This window comes from Protomyctophum bolini, assembly GCF_963924005.1.
Source record: "Protomyctophum bolini genome assembly, chromosome: 10".
Classification (NCBI taxonomy): domain Eukaryota; kingdom Metazoa; phylum Chordata; class Actinopteri; order Myctophiformes; family Myctophidae; genus Protomyctophum; species Protomyctophum bolini.
The window spans coordinates 10,241,000-10,263,188 of NC_137871.1; the positions used below are offsets into that span (position 1 = coordinate 10,241,000).

The window sequence follows — 22,189 nt, forward strand, 5'->3', positions numbered from 1 at the left end:
CATTATACACTCAAACTCACACATTTGAGATGGGAGTACCCTAATCTTTTCCCTCTACACAGAATATATCTTTCGGTTCGAGCACAGTTCATACAAACCACAGTTCATCTTCTCATAGTACAAATTTATGAAACGTTTATTTTCAGTTACATAGGAGATAAATAAGACAATGGCAAAACATAATGCTGTTGAAAAATAAATAAATAATCAGGCTATAATCTTTTTTTTTAATGTTATATGCCTTTTAGGTTTGACATACTCAACCTTTTATCTGTTGGCAGTGATTCATTCATCTATGTGTAAATGCACTGATATACTTGTGGAGCCATGGTCTCTGCTTTATCAGATAATACTGTATGCCCAATGACAGCTGTGAGATGCAACTGTTGAGGGAGAGCTAATCTATATATTGTAGTAGGTATATATTATGTTCCAGGACCATTGTTTACTAATTCATATCACACTTGCAGGAGTGTATACCACTATATCTCCTGGTTAGTACTGTGACCAGTACTATATTCTCTGTGTTTAATACATTTAGAAACTTTAAATGTAATTTTGTCTGGTCACAGTCATCTTGTTCTCTGACCTCAATTTAATCATCACGTAATTTGAGTAAAACTGTTAGGTCTACTAAATTCACAAGATTATGTAATTACATTTTCTCTGAGATTGTGCTGTGTTTGTCTAATTATTGTGAATCCATCAGACATAATATACGTAACAATCTGATGAACAGCTGTTGTGGGCTAGATGTATTTTGTGCGTAAATGCAGCAAATATTAATATTAAACAACAGAGAGCACACTTACATAATTATCTTGGTGTGCGTCCTATTTCTTCATAGTATGATATTATGATTGGTTTATTTTTTTAGTTACACAGTTGATAAATTAACAAAACATGATAATGCTATTGCCAAAAAATAAGAAATATGTGTCAATAATTTATAAAATAACTAGTTATGTACAAAAACAACTTCTAACTGAATTTTTTATCCAGGAGTCCAGGGGTGCTGCATTCCAGACAAACCGCACAATTACAAACATAAACTAAGGCATAACAATAGTTTTGCAGGTCCGTATTAAGAGATTAATAGAAGAGGGTTTTGAGTTAAACTTCTTCGGGCTCCATCTTGCGTATTTGCCATTTTTTACTATTTTGAAAAACATTTTCAAATAGTTCGACTAGCCGATCTACATCAAGACATTGTGAGCTTGTTTGAACTATTTGAACTATTTTAAAAGGTTTTTTTTAAATAGCAAAAGATGGCAAATTAGTTTAGGGATAAGGGTTAAAGGGGTGGCGCAAGATATAGCTCCTTGCCTTGTTAAGTTCCTCTTTCCCCTACAAGCTTTATAACAACAAGTTGACAAGTTTGTCTATGGTTTGTGTTTCTTCCTGTGTCCTATGTGAGGCTGAAAAAGCTTGCTTATTGTGTTTAAAGCTTTGGGGAGCTCGTGTTCTGTCCTGTCTTTGTCCTGCGGTGACGGCTGCAGCCATCCCAGAAGGCCTTTGACCTCAGCAGACACACCGCCATCCAGGTAGTGGTATGGCTTCTTCCCATCATTATCTCTTATATTGACCTTGGCCCCATAACTTTGCACAAGCAGCAGCATAACTTCATGGTGACCATGTATGGTTGCGATGTGCAGTGGTGTGTAGCCTCCATGTGTTTTGCTGTTGATGTCCACGAAGGTCCCTCTCTTCTTGGAGATAGCCATGACCTTGTGCACCATGTCAGCGTTGCCGGCTTTGGCTGCCCAGTGGAGAGCCGTGTAGCCTGACATGAAGTCTTTCTTCCCGGCCAACTGGGTGTCCTGCAGCAGAAGTCCGTAGAGTTGACCCCACAGCCCGGTGGCAGATTTCACCAACCACTCATGGGCGATTGGTTCCAATGGCACCGGAGATTCTGAGTCCTTGGCATCATCTCCTTGTCTTGTGGTCTTGTTTTGTGGCCTCTTCGGCTGGGGAGAGCTTGGTGCTTCTTGCATCTCTGTCTCCGACTCCGTCTGTCTGTTTTTACTCCACAGGTATGAAGAGTTACATTCATCTTGCTCCGAACCTGGATACTTGACATCCATAACCATAACAGACCCAGATGCTTCAAGGGGAGCTTTGGGTGCCATAATCGTGTTTAGCTTCTCTTGAGTTTTAGGCTGAGGCCAGGTGGGATTTAATCCCTCCTGTGTCACGTCCACCAGCACAGGAACTGTGCATTCTGTGGATGTGGGGCGAGAGGGGGATTTCACAGCAATGACAGCAAAGACAGCACCACTTCTCCTTGTTCTGCATGAAGTTTGATCACTGGAGATGTTGAGGACCTTAACCGTGGTGGCGTCCACGCTATTAAGGTTAAATGGTGAATGCATCTCGGCTTTGCCCGAATTGTCAATGTCAATGTCCTTGTTGTTAGCACTTAAATAATTTCCATTTATGTTTGAGGCGCAGCACATAGGCCTATTGTTGTTCTCAATGTCCGAATGAAGCATCTTTTCGGACTCGCGTCTCGGAGCGCTCCGCTCCTCCATGCCGCCTGTGGATGAAATCAAAGACGTGTTTTGACGGCCAACATCATCACTCTCATCCGAGATCATCATCCCCCCTTTAACAAAGTCACGATATCTTTTCTTCACGACCACAAACTTGACGCCGTCCACTTGCTTCACGACAGCAACGCTGTTCACAAACTTCTTAAACACATCTCTGTTGTGTTGCTTTTCCGCGGGATCGCCGCTGTTGATTTGACGTCTGAAATAGTTCAGTAAGTCCGAGTTCTTCACTTTACCTCCGTGATCTAATAAAAAAGTCAGAATATCTTCTTGCGTGAAAGCCGCCATTTCCTTTAATTAATGTGAAATAAGATAAGTTATTTAAAAGACTGATGATCAAGTCCGTTACCGCTATATCCAGGGAGATGCTGTTATCCTCTTGTGCCGTCCTTTTATTATGGTGCTGCTCGGGGATATCCCCAGCAACTACCTGCTGTTTCCGGTGTATCACGTATATGTGTGACCTGACGAAAGATGTGCACCCGGGAGCCCTATAGGTCTGACTGTCACTGAGCACTCACTCACTCACTGTCACTTTGAGCTTATCTTTGGTAAATGTTGGAATTTATGGAAGGAAGGCCTAAATTAGAAGGGAAAAATGTATTTTCAAGTGACGTCACGACTACTATCTCTTGTACTTTGGACTCACATCCCAATCCCATATATGGAAATCACCAAAAGATTGTGATGCACTAAAGATTCAATATTTCCAGTTGTTCCTATAATAGGCTATATTCTTCTGATCTGCCAACAATAGAGAAAATGGAAGAACATTATTGTTAAATGCTTTTTACATTACTGCTAGCTCTGATCCATAGCTCTAATGCCTATTGTCTTTGCATTAGAGCTATGATCTATGGACCAGGGCTACATAAATAAAGTATCTCGCACACTGATACTGAATAGAAAATGTGCTAGAGATTGCTAGAGATGTTGATATAGGATTATCATTATTTTGCCTATAGGCTATTGGAAGTTATATACCCGTACGTCTCTAAATGTTTTGATTAATTGAAAATGGTGGGCCCTATATTGTAAACAATGCTTTATGGTGTCGTCCACTCACAGTTAACAGTCTTTGTATTTTTTTATTGATTGAAATATGTATTAACAGTTTACAGAATTACAGTACAATTCAAGCACAACTTGTATTGAGTTGTACTTGAAATGTACTGTAATTCTGCAAACTGTCAATAAATACAATCAATCAATCAATCATACGTTTTCCCCACGGACAGTAACCAATAAGGTTAGCCAAGATCCATAAGGAACATGGTAATACAGCGACCCATAGAGTCACATAATTCAATAGATCACTAATGTTTGTCTAACCAGTCTGTCCATCCAAAAACCCTTAACCGAAAATATGCGCGGCCACGAATGGAATAGAAATAGCTGGATGCGCGACCTCGTTTTGTACAGTGTAGAGCTACTCTATGAGACTACCACTTCGTAAGAATAAGGAAAATAAAACAATACTGCGTCACGACTGGTGATAGCGTATTTGAGCAGAAAAAAATCATCCAAAATAAATGTGCAACAACAATAGAAAACATGCACGCTCGTTGACATAAATCTTAACTGTATTATTCATTATGCTTTATAATCTGTAAGATTTGACGTATTCTATTTATGTATTTGCTAATGTTACGTCACGTGAAAACACTTTTGTGTATTTTATTATTATTAATAATATCGCATTCAACACCGATAGGAGGCGCCGTTTCCACCATGGAGTGGCCATGTTGAATGAATTGAGCCTTTTTGTCTGTAAAAACAGCACCAACGTCCAGATGAAGACCAGCAGCTCCTCGTAAATTCCTCCCGACACGGGTCTGACAGCGACGATGGCGGCCACCGAAATAGACATTTTCGCTGTAAGTATCGTGGGTCTGTGGTAAACAATGATTATTGTTTCTTCGCCACAGATTGGGGGTGGGTAATAGCCTGCAGTTTTCCGGCCGAGCATTCAGGTGGATTGCATCAAGGTAGGGGGGTCGTAGGGGGGTTTGACCGTGATGATTTATCTTTGAGAAAGAAAGCGTCTTATCATCCTGCACTGTTGTTAAACTAAAGCCTATTTTTACTAAGAAAGAACGCTGATTAAAGTGTCTTTCGGGTTAATCAGATGATGAAATTGTAATGACGCATTGTCCCCATACTGCTTTTGGAGACATGCAAATGTAGTGCATCCCAGGCTCCCAGCATCCAAACGCCATCCTACGCCATCATCAGTCAGTGATGAAGCAACTCAAACCCTATACAACATTAAAACGCTGCCGTTGCAGTTATAGTTGTATAATGCATGTTGGGAATCAAAGTGTGCACTGTGCATCTTTGCTGCATTGACGATATGAGATGGGAAGTAGATTGAAATGAAAGGCAGTGCTGTGTGGAATGTGGATAAGAGGATAAACATAAGTAGCTACATCCAAAAGTCCAGACTTCAGTTCTTACAGAATACAGTTGAGTTAAATTATTCAATATGATAATTGTTGTTGCTCAAACAAAAATAATAAAGCCATGTACCTCCATGATACTTATAGTTATATTGGTTTACTTTAATGTATATGTGAACAGAACAGACTGATTGAACATAGCAAGATAGCAAGAAGGAAACTATACTTACTATAAAGAGCAAATCATGGGGCATTATAACTGTGTGTGTGTGTGTGTGTGTGTGTGTGTGTGTGTGTGTGTGTGTGTGTGTGTGTTTGCAGAAGGGGGATTTGAGGGCACAAGGGCAGGGGCTTGAATATCTTCTCTCCCTGTGAAATAACATCTAGATAAAGAGCCTTTTGTGTGTGTGTGTGTGTGTGTGTGTGTGTGTGTGTGTGTGTGCGCGTGCGCGCGTGCGCGTGCGTGCGTGTGCGTGGGCCAGTAGAACAGATGATTGTTGTATTGAAGCATCCTCGTCCTCATATTGAGCCTTCTGCAAGGTGTCTGCTGTGTCTCAGTTTACCAGAGTGTAAATGTCTCTGCTGTGTCCGAGTTCAGGGATGACAACCAATGATTTGAGTTGAAAAATAAAAGCATACAGGTATATATAATTGTAATCTCGGTGGTTTTGCAGGGTTATAGAAACAAAAGCATGTGAGTGCCATTCACGCTCTTGACTTTTTTTTAAAACTCAGATTTGATTTTGCGATCAATGATAGATTTCTTTCGATTTCTGTGACACATGTGGGCCTGTATGGACACACTGCAATGAATGCAGTCAATGGACTATAGACACATTTGTCTGTCCCATGCGGAATCATTAGTTTAGTTTAGTTATTTCGGTCATGATTTGACATAACAGTTGAACATACAGCCAGTGGTGGAAAAAGTACTCAACTGTTTTACTTAAGAAAAGTAGCAATACTGCAATTTAGAACTACTTTGTTACAAGTAAAAGTACGGAATTGAAAATGTAGCCTATACTTGAGTAAAAGTACAAAAGTATCGGCATCAAAAATAACTCATGGAACGGAATAGTTTTCCCATAATAAGGTAAGAAAACAACCCAAACCTCTCAAAAAGTGGTCTTACCCTTTAAAGTACTAAAATTAAAAGTACTCATATTGCAGAATGTCCCATTTCACAAGTTCAAACTGCATACAAAATCTATTGAAAATAGCAGATCTACGCATTGTGAGCTTGTAGATCGGCTATTTTCAAATGGCCGAAATGTATAGGGTTGAAGTGGTTAATGTGTGTTTTCTAATCAAAATTAAAATCGCCAAAGTAACTAGTAACTAAAGTTTTCAAATAATTGTACTGAAGTAAAAGTAAAAAATGTTGGCTCTGAGACGTAAAAGTACTGGAAATTGGAGTACAGTACTTGTTTACTTAGTTGCTTTCCACCACAGCACAATAAAGGCAACAAGATAACAATTGGCCGAAAAAGGTATGGGCTGAAGCCGAAGCTTATTATGCCAACCTTATTACTATTTAAATACATTTTCACAATAGAAAAATGGAAACATTATAATAAGTCAGAAAGAAAACCAGATATCTATGAAGTTGGTATACTCTTGCACAAACGGAGAACAAAGCATAACCAAAAGAAACATATTTGGCTTTGCATCAATTACACAGGAAAAAAAGAAACAATTTGTAAATAGTATATACCATATATTAATGTTTTAGTATGTTTATTTGTATTTATGCTTCTTTACCACTGAGAGTATAAAAGGAAGGTGACAAGAAAAGGTATTCTGCAGCAAAATAAACGTGTTATGTTATGTTATGGTTTATAAGGTTAACAGGTTCCAGAAATGTTATTACACAGAGAGACGCTCTATAAAGTATGACCTCATCATATCTGCATAACTCAAAACAATTCACTGTTGTTTTGACATACCACACCCCCAGTGTGTTTTCTGACCTTGTCACATTATGTAGTTTAGGGTGGTTTGAGATCACTTGTTTTTCCGAGGTCTGACTCTTTGGTGATGACCTCATTTGTAAGGATTAAGCTGGAACAGTCAGAATGGATCAGGAGATGGGAGGAGTATGGGGGGAGTCATGTATTTATCAGTGCTAGACCAAAACAAACATTTCCTTAGCTGTTTCACTGTATGTGTAATTAAATGCAACCATTTCCACCGAAATAATTTCTATGATTGTGCACGAAATTTATAGAATATATTGGTAGTTCTGTAATCTTTAATTTAGTAAACAAGAGTAATAACCGTGGCCTCATGTGGATCTCACACTTAACCATCTATACCCAATGGTTGAGCGGAATCCCTCATGGCTCCATGCTAGTGTTTTCTGTTATTGTGGGGTTTAAGTAGTCGATGTGGTCATTCTATGATGGCAGTCGTCTATGACGTATCCATGCCATACGTATGACTCCTTATTTGGTGACAGTGTGCACAAGAAATCTGGCACTGATCGGTCCAGCTGTATCCAAGATTAGCCCTGGACAGACAGACACAGAGACTCTCTTATCAACGCAGCCTCTTTCACATCCATGCTGTAAAAAATATATATAAAAGCAGCATAATAGAGAGAAATAATTGTTCTTTTTGTTCTCTTATCCCATTAGAATGAAGAGAAACGAACCCTGGAGCTTGGCGGACATGTTGGCTTCGACAGCCTGCCTGACCAGCTGGTCAGTAAATCAGTGGCGCAGGGCTTCAGCTTCAACATCATGTGTGTTGGTACGTTGCATTTCAATGTTTATAATCCATTCTGAACGGGAACCCCTTTTGGTGTTTTAAGCACTTTGTTGTACTTTAGCTATTGAACACATTCTTTCAGAGCGAACGTTTTTTAAGTCAAATCTTTGCTTCTGGGGGGTCCCTGGAACAACATATTTTCACATGGGGGTCGGCGGTCAATTACATATATTTTTGGGGTCCTTGACATGAAATAGAAACATAGGGTTTTCAGAAAACTGTCATGATTTAGAAGACATTTTGTAGATTCGAGCTCAGGTCTAAACGGTTAAGGTTTTGGTCATAACAACTTGAACCCTACCATCCCTTTTCTGGGGCGAGCGTTTGTCGAAAAATACAACTTGGCTGATAAAGTGCCTCGTTGCGATGTGTTGCAGAAACAGGGTTTTCTAAAAAATAAATACCCTCACGAGACTCTGAGGATGAGGTTAGCTATATTAGCTATTTTCGCTGAAGAGATTTGTTATAGAGGGAAATACTAGTCTATATTGGGTTTAAGATAATATGTAACTGACTGGTAGTAACAACTAAAATAAATGTAGAGGCTAAAACAGCTAATAAACCTATACGCCCACTGCTTTGGAAACCAATCACCATATCACTGTCCCTATATGAAGGTTCTGCACATTATCTTTGCAGTTACACTTATATAAGATGTCACATACAGTATCAGTAGGTGGTGGAGATCTTTGATCTGAATAATATGTGATAATGTTTTTGAAATAATGTACCATGAAATCATAAATAATGAGTATGATACAGAAAGGGCCACCCATAGTTTAGATAATATGCTTTGTATTTTTCAACAGTGTTTAGCTTAATGTTTTCCTGTTATGTTCATGGTTAAAGTTTTCAGTTGCCATGAGTGATTTCATGAAGGCCACTCAGGCCAGCATGACTTTGGCTTGTAACTTTAACACTGCTGCTCTGCACTATGTGGCTGGTAAAGTCAAGCCCTAATAGATATTTCTGCGACCGTAGGTCGCATTTACTATGAAAACATGCATTTCCTTGTGTCACATCATGCCTCCATATTATGGTCACGCCTTGTGTCATCACACTTCCACATATGCTCATGCCTCGTGACATCACACCTCCATATATGGTCACGCCTCGTGACACGTCACGCCACCATATATGACCATCTTTCCATATATGAAGATCACAACACTGACCTCATCTAACCCTGGATAACCATACACGGAGAAGACTGGATCATCACCTAGATCTGCATACCGGTATATACTGTAGATCTGACCTCAAACCCTTAGATCTCCATATATGGAGCTGACCTGTTCTGATTCCATATGTTGATCCAGGGTTTGACCTCATCAAACCCTGTACACTCAAGACACGCTCCATATACGGCCAGTACAGATTAGAATTCAAAGGACAAAGACGTTTTAATGAAAAACAGTGGATTAAGAACCTCAACACGGATTTTCCTGGAGGCTTAAACATGCCTAAAATCAGATCTTGAACACTACAAAACTTAAACTCAGGATTAAACTGGAGAAATCTAAAAGTGATTGGATCAGACTTCCTTCGGATACATGGCGAATGCATTTATTCCTTGCATTGTGCCTACACATGTTGCGACCTGCGGTCGCAACATGTTTAGGCACAGTTCACTGAAGTCTTTTAATTCCCCCCAAGCTAAAGCGCCAGCGCTCGCCCAGCAGTCTGCCGTCACCCAGGCGGATGTGTCCCTCTTCTCGCCCTCACGCACAAATCGCAGATTTGGGACTTGGGCCTATAGGGAAAAATATAAGTATTTATTTGGCTTTATAATCCTATTGCATTTTCCTCATTCAGGTGAAACGGGGATCGGCAAGTCGACGTTGATGAACACTCTGTTCAACACGACGTTTGAGCTGGAGGAGGCCAGCCACTACGAGAACAAAGTCCTGATGCGACCCAGGACGTATGACCTGCAGGAGAGCAACGTCAACCTCAAGCTCACCGTGGTGGACACCGTGGGGTTCGGAGATCAGATCAATAAGGACGAGAGGTACAGATAAATGGCAACGTGTTTAATTATAAACCAATGTAGGCAGACATCTTCAAGAAATACACACACACACAGACACAACACACACACACACACACACACACACACACACACGTCACTATTCGTCATACTTTATAGGTCTTAGTCTTAAGTGGATAATATTATAGACAGTAGTTCAAATATTGTATATATATTTTCTTTTTAAAATAACTTTTTATTTTCACATAGATGAATCATGAAAGGTATAAATTATAAGCACAATGCAATAAAACAGACAAGAAAAACAAAAAGCGCAGAAACAAAACAAGACAAACAAACAAAAAAAGAAAATGGCGAGCAGCACATACCGTACAGTCGTACACAATACAGTCAGTATTCATTTAGGGAAGAAAAAAATATATATATATAAATACAAATATATACACACACACATATATATATATATATATATATATATATACATACACAAGATAACACAACACACATGGGCATATCAAAAGGCAAATTGCAAGAGTATACAGCTGGGGCTCTCCAATCCAATGAATCACTTCCTTTATAAATCACAGTAGATAGATCCCTGGGCAAGTAATCTATCAGCGGCTGTATTGTATATAATTTGATATTTGACATTTAGGACATCTACAGTGGTTGCCTTGGCTGGGGCTTATAGATCAGCGTCTTAAGGAGGAGGTTGTAATATGTTGGCATAATATTATACTACGTCGCTGTGCTTCTTTGTGTAAGTGAGTTGGAAGGAAAGAGATGGTAGAACATGGTTGGTGGAACTAATGCTGTGTCAAAAGACATCTGAAAGTTCCAACAACAGGGAGTTTAGGAAAAGGACATTCTTGGCTGCACAGAGCCTGCTGCAAGGCTTGTAACCAGGATACTAATTTGTCTCTGAAACAATGAGGCCAGCCACAGTGCACAGTGGCACCCCTGCTGGTGCATAGAAGACACGAGTGTGATGAAATCAATTTAAGTAGAGTAAATATAACATTGTAGACGCAGTATTTTCCATTTTCCCCCACCATAACCATACATCCCATCTAAATACATAAACACACGTAGCACTTGCCCTATAGCCTAGCCCCTTAGATAGCACTTTATGTAGACTTAGATAGTATTTTAGACAGACTTATAGCTTGTTACGTAGACAGCACTATAATTGCATTTCATGTAGTCGTAGCACTTTATAGTACACATGTATAATATATAATATAGTATAGTATGTATAGTTGACATAGATGCGTTCTTAGTTTATACATGATTCATGATAACTACTTTTTATATATGTGATGTATGCCATGCTTTTGTGTTTTGCTTTTGTGTGTGTGTGTGTGTGTGTGTGTGTGTGTGTGTGTGTGTGTGTGTGTGTGTGTGTGTGTGTGTGTGTGTGTGTGTGTGTGTGTGTGTGTGTGTGTGTGCGTGCGTGCGTGCGTGCCTGTGTGTTTGAGCGAGAGAGAGAGTATATGTATCAAGCCAGTGTGACACTTCAGGCTGATTTCCAACCTGCATTTGTTTCTTTTTACCTTCCTGTGCAGCTACAAAGCCATTGTGGACTACATTGACGCACAGTTTGAAAATTACCTCCAGGAGGAGATGAAAATCAAGCGCTCCTTATATAATTACCACGACACAAGAATCCACATCTGTCTGTATTTCATTGCCCCTACGGGCCACTCCTTGAAGTCCCTAGATCTAGTGACAATGAAGAAACTGGACAGCAAGGTATTCACTTTAGTTTATTGTAAAGGTGCTGAATGTGATATTTATTGGTTAAAACAAAAAGTTATTTCTTAAAACGTAAAATCTCTACATTTGGATATATTGCTGCTACTGTAGGCTATAAAGTGTGTGATTAGTAATAGTGGCCTCCCTGTGTCTTTAATAAACAGAAAATATTTTTTTTCAGGTCAGGAGAGAGAACCATTCAATTTGTCTGCTCATTTTTCTCTTCCATCACTTAGATAGAACATAGAGCTATTTAACATGTATTTCAACTAAATGAGATACATTACTGCAGTTGGTGCTTTGCATGTGAAAATGCATTCCTATCATTGTTTATATTTTCTTCCCTGTGTACCGTAGGTGAACATCATCCCTGTTATTGCAAAGGCGGACACAATATCAAAAAGCGAACTGCACAAATTTAAAATCAAGATTATGAGTGAGCTGGTCAGCAATGGAGTTCAGATCTATCAGTTTCCCACTGAGGACGAAGCTGTTACTGAGATCAACTCTTCCATGAACGTGAGTCTCTGTCTGTCTGTCTGTCTGTCTGTCTGTCTGTCTGTCTGTCTGTCTGTCTGTCTGTCTGTCTGTCACTCACACATAAAGACATTACGCTCATATTTTGAGCGTATATGGACATTTACGACCATTCCTACGTTACGTGTGGAATTGACTTTGGCCGTAAACTATACGTATAGCCCATTTATTGCGCAGCTTGCGCTTGTAGGCCTATGCATATTCTATTGTTCACATGACGGCCTGACAGAGACAGACTGACAGTCACTATTAATTATATAACAAATAGTTATATGTTCTATTACGCGAGGCGACACCAGGAATATCGCTTGGGAAAGAGGCGAAATGTGCTACACCCGTGATACGCCAAATGAAGCCATTACGCCACCTTTGGTGAATGGCACGTGAGATTGATCGTACAGAATATACACGTACCCTCCCTTGCGCACTTCATTTACTGTACACCTGGTCGTAAATGTCCTTCCTGAATCTGGCCCAGTGTTTGTCCTACAGCGACTACAGCTGTAGAGTCACTCTGCAGTGTTATTCTGCTGAGCCCCACAAGAAGTTTAATAGCCGAGGCTGTAGTCCAGCCTCTCCAGGGGTATTCAACTGGCGGCCCACGGGCCAAATGTGGCCCGCAGAGTGCCCCCTTGTGGCAGCTGGAAGAATATATATATAATCTTTTTTCTAAGCTAATGAATGGTACAGGTATGGTGTGTGTGATATGAAGTGTGAGATTACCATAATGACAGCAATCCTTAACCGTATTCCATCATATTCAAAGGGCTTTTGGAGAAAAGACAACAGTCACTTTAGACTAGACTAGAGCACTGCAGAGGGCAGGTGTGTGCGTGTGTGTGTGTGTGTGTGTGTGTGTGTGTGTGTGTGTGTGTGTGTGCGTGCGTGCGTGTGTGTGTGTGTGTGTGTGTGTGTGTGTGTGTGTGTGTGTGTGTGTGTGTGTCCAGCTGGTGCTTGTCGACGGTCATTAATGCCATGGCAATTATGTTTATGCACTGTCCAATAGGTCTACAGCCATATACCTGTATAGACATTACTGTGCACAAATGTATTATAGATAAATATCCGTGTTTGAGCACAAAATGCATTTTGAGGACCCAAAATGTATTGGGCACCCCGGAAAATATTTCCATTAATTTATCTGGCATGTATCAATGTAATCAGCAACAAGGACAAAAAATATACAGTGAAACCCAGAGTTTCATTTTAGCTCAGAGACTGTAAAAATGTAGCTACTCTTAACGAGTCACTACATATATTACCTTGATATGGTATAGAGCGTCGCAGTCCCGCCCCCTTTCATGATGACGACAGGCCCAGGAAATGAATCCCCACGCATTTTTCCCATAGACATTTCAAAGAGTCTTTATTTAAAGACCTTTTAAGCGTTGTACGAAGCCAACTCGAGTCGTGACAAATCATGACAACAAATGAAGAAAAACAACAAAAAATAAGTGTTTTTTTCTACTTTCTAATTTTTCGTTTGGCCCAAAACATTGTGTTTATTGTCTTGTCATGATTTGTCACGACAAGAGTTGGCTTTGTCCACGGCGTATAAGCGTATTTAAATAAATACTTTCTGAAAAGTCTATGAGGAAAATGAACAGGGATTTATTTTCCGGGTCTCTCTCGAGGGGGGGCGGGACTGCGACGCTCTATACATGAGAAATTATTTAACTATACTGGGATTGCATTCGTCTATATTCTGACCTTTGGTAAACATTTTTGTGACAGGCTCATCTTCCGTTTGCGGTGGTGGGGAGCATGGATGAAGTGAAGATGGGGACCAAGATGGTGCGAGCGCGGCTGTACCCCTGGGGGTCAGTACAAGGTGAGTATCTCCCGCTCTGCCCACCCAGCACATATATTTGACCGTTCAATAAAACAAAATTGTGTTGTTGAAATGAAAGGTTGACGTTAATGCCACAATGCTGTATGCTGTAATGATGTATGTAAACACAAAAGGCGGAGAGCCGTCATTAAAGGTTTATATTATAATGAATACATCCAGTGGATGGTGTGGAATGGGTTAGTTATATGAACCGAATGTAGCCTTATGGGTCTTAATCTCTGACAGTGTCCAATGGAGCCATTTGTGTAGATTGTGGTCCCGCACAGATGGAAATTTGTATCAAATGGGGGTCCGTGGCCTAAACTGGTCGTATATTCTAAATGAAACAGGCTGAGAATCACTGTGTTAATCTACTGTACGTGTGGCCTTGCAGTGGAGAACGAGAGCCACTGTGACTTCGTGAAGCTGAGAGAGATGCTGCTGCGCGTCAACATGGAGGACCTCCGGGAGCAGACGCACGCTCGCCACTATGAACTGTACCGCCGCTGCAAACTGGAAGAGATGGGCTTCAAGGACACGGACCCCGATAGCCGGCCTTTCAGGTCAGTGAAGGTTCACTGAGATGAAGCATGGCGCCCCCTATAGCTGCTGTAAGGACTGATTGAATAGGTGTCCAGGCAAGCATTTCTACGCACCCATCATAGCCACTTCTCACAACAGGGTGGTCCATTTAGATATGTCTCCCTCCAACGATGATTTCTGCTATACACCCGTGCTGCCTCACACACCATTACTGGCAAAGCTTTGCCTCCACCACACCAGCCTCTGCCTTTCTAGGCCTCCTCCACCATCCCAGTATCGATCTCTCTATAGCCCAGGGGTTCCCAAACTGTGGCGCGTGCACCCCTTGTGGTGCGCGACCGGCGACCGGCGACCGCCCTCTAGGGGGGTGCATGACATGAAAAGACAAACGGCACAAAATCTGGTAAAATGACTGTTGTAAGGATGCATATATACAGTATACAGCAGCTGCATGTCTCTCGGTGCAGTGACATTCGGTGGTTATTTCATTTCATTCGGTGATTACAATCATATTCAAAAATGTATCATTAAACAAAAAAACTCTATGTGTTGCTTTTGGCCCTGCTCTTGTATATCCATGGAGGATGTTCTACGTCATGTTCACTGGTTTAGCTTAGCATACTGCGTGGCAAATTCAGTGAGCATCATAAGAGTGAAGCCATCAGAGCGAGGTTTAACTGTAATACTGTAATGTAACTGAATTTATTGCAATCTATGGTTAAATCGCTGACAATAATGTTCCTGTTATCCTTTAGGTCCTTTAGGCCAGTGGTTCCCAACAACCACTGGTGCTAGTACCACTAGTGGTACTTGAACCCCCCTCTGGAGTCACCCAAAAAAGGAGAAAAAAGACAAAAGTGGAATGAAATATTTATATTACTACAGGTAGTTCTTCTGACCAAGCAATTGGTTGAAATAGGCTCTCCAGCCATGCTGAAATGAGCATGACAATAGCCGTTAATAGAAGTTTTATTTTATAGAATAGAAGAGTTTTGTCAGAGCAGCAGCATTTTTGGCTTAGGAATGGAACAAAAAGGGCAGGTATACGCTTCTGTATTTTAACATCAGTTATTATGGTGGTACTTGGAGAGCCAAATATCTTCTGAGGTGGTACTTCAGTGTAAAAAGAAAAAGGTTGGGAACCAATGCTTTAGGCCCCTGTAATGCATTATGACACTAGTACGACTCATATCATTGCAAGCGAATCAATCCCCCTCTCTGTCATGATGGCCAAACTGCAGTTATTTCTAGAATTATCGACTGCCATCAGCAGCCATGCATCCGTTCTTAACTTGATTTCGTGGTGTATAAGTGAATTGTGTTTTTTTTTTTGAGTGGGAGCTGGGACTGACATGACATGTTCATCTGTTGTGTGACCTTCAGCCTGCAGGAGACTTACCAAGCCAAGAGGAAGGAGTTTCTGGGGGAGCTGCAGCACAAGGAGGAGGAGATGAGGCAGATGTTCGTCAGCAAAGTGAAGGAGACGGAGGCAGAGCTGAAAGACAAAGAAAGAGAGGTAAACCGATGGATTTGTGCAATCCAGGTAGGGAATGAGACATTATCCCGCGGGGTCTTGTTCACGAGTGAGGGGAGGACGGAGAAGGAGATCAGCCGGAGAGTCGGTGCAGCTGTGTCTACCGAGCAATCTAAGTTGAAGTTCCTTCTGTGGTCTAAGCCGAGACTACCTTAACTGAATTTTTCATATTCATTTTATTGGAGATTTTGGTTGTACTGTATGTGTATTTTTGTTTGTTTTTAGTTTTAGTTTAGTTTTTGTTGTTTGTTTATTACAACCCACACGCATGCAAAGACATGGTCGGAGAGGAAAGGATGATGAAATGATGGCAGGCCACTGTTGTCAGGTGCCCAGAAGTGGTGGCGAGCAAACTGACACTGTCGGCCAAGTCACAGCTAGGAGGGGAAAGAGGCACAGCAGCTACGTAGAGTCTAGACTGTAGACATACTGTGGTGTGACAGTGGAGCTAACAACCGTATTGATAGACAAGAGGTGTTGGAGGGCAGTGATTCAGGACTTCCGAGTTGTTGTCGGATACTACTCTGCACTATTGCATCGCATAACATTGTTCCAAGCTGACAAATGGGTTCTCTTTCCTGATTGGAATAAATTGGCCCACCTGAAAATGGATTTTCTGCTTACTAAAGAGCTGGAGAGACAGGGAGACCTGTGTCAATGAACGAACATTTTACCAATGATTACTCTGAGGAATGTAGAGCTTTAACTTTTTGTTTTAAGCAAAGATATCAACGACAGCACAAAAATACTGTTGTTGTTGTTGTTTATTCTGTTTGTAGCTATGATTGGCAGAGTATTTTAATCAGTCATGTCTGTGAACAAAACCTTTTTCTTTTTTTAAATAGCCAGCCACTGTGTTAAAAATACTTTTTTTTGAGAGAGAGAGAGAGAAAGAAATGTCTCTGCTGACTCCTCTCTCCAGCTCCATGAGAGGTTTGAACAGCTGAAGCGCATGCACCAGGAGGAGAAGAGGAACCTGGAGGAGAAGAGGAGAGACTTGGAGGAGGAGATGAATGCCTTCAACAGGAGGAAGGTGGCCGCTGAGACGCTGATGGGTCAGGCCCTGCAGGGCTGCTCGCAGCCCTTCAAGAAGGACAAGGACAAGAAGAAGTAAGTCCTCTCGTGTGTGTGTGTGTGTGTGTGTGTGTGTGTGTGTGTGTGTGTGTGTGTGTGTGTGTGTGTGTGTGTGTGTGTGTGCGTGCGCGCGCATGCGTTGTGATTTTGTCTGATGAAGAAAAATCTGAATCAACTTTATTGTCACATCACAGGTTTACAGGTGTAAAAAAGTGGGTGAAATTATTTTTTGTACAAGCTCCATCGTTTGCCAGCCAGACGATCAGAGATGTCCGCTACTGATGATATGTCTGGGTAAATGTATGTTTTTGGAATGGGCTCCTTGGATGACAGAGAGAACCAGTGTGCTAACAAAACCTACAACCTTAAAGCCACTGCTTTCGAAAATCAATTCTGATACTATGGCAGTATGAAGGACCGCTCCAAAGGCTATGCATTGGTGCTGCAATGCTGTTATTTTTGTACCTTTCTGAATCGTTTCCGCCCATTCATTGATTTTAGATGTTACCAGATGTACCAGCAGGCGGAGATCTCTGATCACCTGGCTACGCGAGACTACAAGTGGTGGTAATATTACAAATATACTGTATATGCTGCGTTTTGTAGTGTGCAGACGTTATTTTACTCTCTTTTTCTGTTCAGCATCTGGTTCTCATTATTTATTGAATTTGTGTGCCCTAGTGCTTTCACGCATGTTTGCATTAATTCTTAAGACTTCCAAGCAGTGGCTGCTTGTGACTTCAGTGTCACAGAGTTTAGAGTCATTAAACTAAATTCTCCAATGCTAATCAGAGATAATGAATTAAATGCAGCTATTCCTCAAGCCATTAGACGCTGTGCAGAGTCGGTCAGACCGAGGGGAGACAGAGAGCCGGACGTGACTAATGAGATAGTGTTACCTTGCCAGGAGCCATGTTGGCACAGACACTGATCCAGGGACAGATTGAGTGTGACACTGCATTGCCCAGACACAGTGGGAGGGTCACAGCCCTCTGACCTGGCAGACTGCGTCTCAGACGGGGGCTTTTCTGTTTACATATGACTGCTATCCAACGCCTCGTGTCACACAGATGAAGCTCAGATAGCCTGCGTTCCACTAGCAGCATTTGTTTTGTTCATAGTCATTTACATTTGTCCTTGACTCGTCTTGACACTGAAACAGCTTTGCAGAATCATATAAATTGTGTTTAAACCCTTAAGCTTAGCTATTATATGGTGAATAGCGATAAAAGTCCGGTCTACAAAATATGACACGAAATTATAATATTACTACTAATAAATAATAATATTAATTAATTATTATTATTGTTGTTATTATATATCAAATTAAAAAGTGATTTTTTTATGTGCCAAACATAGCGACGCCTTTTTAAAAGGTTATCAACATAGCAACGCCAGGGTTAGTGCTGTTAAAGTGTTATAAAATGATTCCTTCGCCCACCAAATGCAATTAATGGCACATTCAACTGTATGCACTCTGTTGACTATAGCGCCCTCTACTGGAATTGTTTGAAAATATGAGATGAGATTTTTTTTTTTAAAGCTTGTCTTGTCAAAAAGACATGAGGTTCATGTCATGTCATCCTTTGGTTCATTCAATCTAACCAAAGTGCACAATGAAACATTGTGGTCTGGATTAGTTTGTTTGTTACTGTTAGCTTGTAAGGTACAGTGAATTAGCTTGTGAGGTACAGTGAAGTGAGGAATTGTTCTGCTTCAGCTCTTGTGATTGAGATATTGATTCGATTTCCTTGATGTTTCTTGTTTTATTCAAAGCTTTTAAACAAGAACACCTCACTGCACACACCAGTGGTGCATTTTTACATTGTCCATTTTATAATTTTCTTTCCCTTTGATTTCTGTCTTATTTATCATATCTCGTGTTGTTGCCTGCCATATCCTTTTTCATATTTTCTTTCCCTTTTCAGTTGATTTATGGGACCAGGGAAACCAGGAATGTGTCTGCCACCAGCATGGGAACAGGGACTGTTATATTTGACATTACTAACTGACAATGTATGTGTGGACTCGATGACACTGTGGCAATGCACGTATGAGAGCCAGTGTTGGCCATAAGCCATTGTGTACTTATGGATGAAGAAGGTGGCTAAGCACAGTGGATTTAATGTGTCCCTCGCGCTGACTCTGCTAGATGTGTAATAACACAACTGTGGGCCGCTGTCATAACATAGCTTGTGTTGTTTTAGTGTGTTCATCTGCCATTGGAAATGTATCTCACATTTCAGTGAATAACTGAGAACTATTGTGCCTAAATTATGCTTTGTCGTAGGATGGTGTCGTGGGCTGAGACTAGCCTATCCACAAGCTCACAGATAGGCTATTTGTGGCGCACGACGCCATGATTATCATACTACAAAGTATAAATCACTCTTTAATGTTGTGGACACTGGACAGGAGTTCAGATATTTGACAGTGAACTGATGGTTTTGATTCAGTATATGCAATAACATATATTCAATGCATTTGTGTATCTTTCTATACATGCAAAGGGCTGGGCGATATGGCCAGAATCAAATATCACAATATTTTTCACCAAATACCTCAATATCGATAGTATGTTTATTAAATCCTTTACACATCACTAATGCCTATTTACTAGGTGGGTAAAGGCAAATAATAGAACCGCTAAAACAGTCACAATAATTTACTGTAATTCTGCCTTTAAAACCAGGAAGAGACAACACTTTGCTATATCACTATATTTGCTAAATCCCAGACGATATCTAGTCATAACACAACATCGACAGACTATCAATGTACAGTATTGCCCAGCCCTAATGCAAATGTCTGTAGATTACACTAATTACTAATTACGCCATTGCTGTCTTTAATACAGATTTTCTAATATTCAAAGAAATTTCAATACAGTTGCTCATTTCTGTCTCAGGTTTTGTAATAATAGAGCTAACGTTGGCTAGAACTCATTCTATGCCAAATAGTTGAGGTCCACTCCTTTAGACAGTGTAGTGACACTAGAGAGGAAAGATGAAGATCTCTTGTTTGCCTTTACAACCAAATAAAGAATGACAAAACAGGAAAGAGCATCAGTTCATGTATTTATTGACATACCCTAACATCCATCCATCCATCTTTTTTCTCCTTTCTGGGGAGAAAAACAGTATACTGTATTGGTAGTCCTAAACCCTGGTCCTACTGTACCATGAAGGAATTTTTGTATTCACCAGCCTGGTGTAATATTCAAGATTCAAGGTGATCTTTATTGTTACATTTTGTGTACTGGTACATAAGAGGACATTTTATTTGTTCTGCTCAGACATTGTAACAGCATTGGTATTGGTAATCAAAATAAAAAATATATACTGCTGAAGTGACAATGATACTGTGAGAAGAGAACACATGCAGTTGACTTGCTGGTAGGACAGTATACCAGGAAGGATCTCAAAGGACCAGGGTTTGTACCGTTGGTGCAAACATAATCCTCATCATCAATTAACCAAGCCATATTTCAGCCTATCCTTACATTTTAATTTAGTTTTTCATTCTCAATGAAGTAAAAAAAAAAAAAACTACAAAAATACCATTCATGAATAATGAGCACCACTGAACTGTTTTCTCATTCCTGCTGGCTTATAATACCTGTAAATGTGGAGTTGGTGTATTTTTTTAAAATTCCAGGACCATTGAATGTGGTTCTCAACTCGCATACTGTACTGCTGGTTTTATATTCAATAGTATATGTAATTCGAGGTGTTTAATAATAAGGCACTAGTTACTGTAGACAAGTCCAAGTGAATGCAGTTAACTTGATAGGATAAAAACCCAGCAGTACTGGATCCCTGAGGTCCAGAGTTGGGAACACAATAGAGTGCATGTATACAATAAATCACAATGGCACCAAATTATGTAGCATGGAGGTCCAGTTGTATGCTTGATTGTTTTAAATTAAATTTCCTTCATTCTAAATTAAATCAGCAGGTGTACTGTTTGGGACTGAAATGTGAATAGACCTCACCAGGACCTCCAGACCACATAAATAAATGACACTGGTATTATGACTTTGCCCTTTGTAGTGTTTTGATCAATGGTTTTCTTTCTTTTCGTAGCTGGTATAGTCTTCCATCTGCGTGCTCCTTAACGTCAGGAAGGAATTTGAATTAGAAGACTTTCTACTGCTTCAAAAGATTACAGATTAACAAGCTTAATATTTTTTACACCATAAAATAAAGTTTTTTTTTTAACACTATATATAGAGAGAGAAATATTCCTAACTGTCTCAACATCCCTGCAAGAGATCCACCTGGAGTCATCCAAGCCTTCTACATATTCTATCCTCCAGACGCACTGATACATAAATAGTGCTTCATACAGTAGCATGGTTTTATGTTAGTTTCTGCATGTCATTTGACAACCAGCCCTACATGTACTAAAAGATGCTTAATATGAAAGCCAGTGATCCTCATGTTTCTGTACTGAGCGTGATCCCTTGTTTTGGTTGCTATTCCTGATTAATGCCTTTTAACTAGTGATTTTATCTGCACTGTGAAATAATAAAGTAACAATAACAGTATCATCAGTTTTCTTTAAAGGATTGTAATTTATAAGCACTTTATTTAACAACATGTCAACCATGTTTGAGTTAATCTGCTAATCTGCCTTCCTAACCAACTAATGTGCAATATGTGCTCTTTAACAGGTCAAATAAGAACTATATCATACAGTTTTACGCTGGACATACAGTACTATTATTGAGAATTGATACAGTGACTTGATCAATTTAAAGTTATTAAGGCTATATAGCCTATAGGTCTGGGTGTCAGTGAAATGGTAAAATGGTGTGGTGTCTAAAGTATTAATGACGGTGAATTTGTATTTTATGCTTTAATAAAAAGCTACTTTCAAAGAAACTACTTGTTTTGTTGTCTTGTCTTGTTGCTCAGACCCCAGCATGCTTTAAAACTGAAAGAAGTGAATTAGTTTGCATTCAATGACCTCAGCGAGCTCCAGTACCAGAATGTTCCAGAAAGTACGAGTGGTCACCAGGTGAAAAACAAACAAAGCAACAACATGAATTAAACCTGCTTATTATATGGTTGCTATACGATCCTGTACAATTATGTTAGTAGGCCTATAGTGTACAGTCAACTATGGGGTCATCATTGGGGTGTACTATATGAATACTACATGCATACCAACATTTATTTAGCTCTACTACAGCTCGCATAA

General features: G+C 40.2%; 2 protein-coding genes across 5 annotated transcripts; one reads left to right on the top strand and one right to left on the bottom strand.

Moving 5' to 3' along the window:
* Nucleotides 1-269: 269 nt before the first annotated feature.
* Nucleotides 270-2,887, bottom strand: sowahab (sosondowah ankyrin repeat domain family member Ab). Its single transcript, XM_080774453.1, has one exon. It carries the CDS (start codon nt 2,838-2,840, stop codon nt 1,383-1,385), a length of 1,458 nt encoding a protein of 485 aa, XP_080630579.1. The 5' UTR covers nt 2,841-2,887; the 3' UTR covers nt 270-1,382.
* LOC308322952 (septin-8-A-like) lies at nt 2,340-21,822 on the top strand. 4 transcript variants are annotated; one of them, XM_080774454.1, is made up of 12 exons: nt 2,341-2,362; nt 4,333-4,429; nt 7,588-7,702; nt 9,536-9,731; nt 11,276-11,462; nt 11,823-11,984; nt 13,737-13,833; nt 14,228-14,396; nt 15,760-15,892; nt 16,833-17,020; nt 17,486-17,551; nt 18,913-21,822. In XM_080774454.1, the coding sequence occupies exons 2-12, from the start codon at nt 4,400-4,402 to the stop codon at nt 18,914-18,916; spliced, it is 1,347 nt and encodes a 448-aa protein (XP_080630580.1). In that variant the 5' UTR covers nt 2,341-2,362; nt 4,333-4,399; the 3' UTR covers nt 18,917-21,822. The 4 variants fall into 4 exon arrangements, with proteins under 4 accessions (XP_080630581.1, XP_080630580.1, XP_080630582.1 ...); XM_080774455.1 differs by lacking the exon at nt 17,486-17,551 and having other exon boundaries at nt 2,340-2,362; nt 21,070-21,822; XM_080774456.1 differs by lacking the exon at nt 17,486-17,551.
* The last annotated feature ends 367 nt before the right edge of the window (nt 21,823-22,189 follow it).

Coding starts and splice junctions, on each gene's coding strand:
- LOC308322952 (XM_080774454.1), top strand. CDS start 4,400: ATGGCGGCCACCGAAATAGACATTTTCGCT. Junction 9,732..11,275: donor CAGATCAATAAGGACGAGAG/GTACAGATAAAT, acceptor CTTCCTGTGCAG/CTACAAAGCCATTGTGGACT. Junction 17,021..17,485: donor AAGGACAAGGACAAGAAGAA/GTAAGTCCTCTC, acceptor CATTGATTTTAG/ATGTTACCAGATGTACCAGC.
- sowahab (XM_080774453.1), bottom strand. CDS start 2,840: ATGGCGGCTTTCACGCAAGAAGATATTCTGACTTTTTTATTAGATCAC.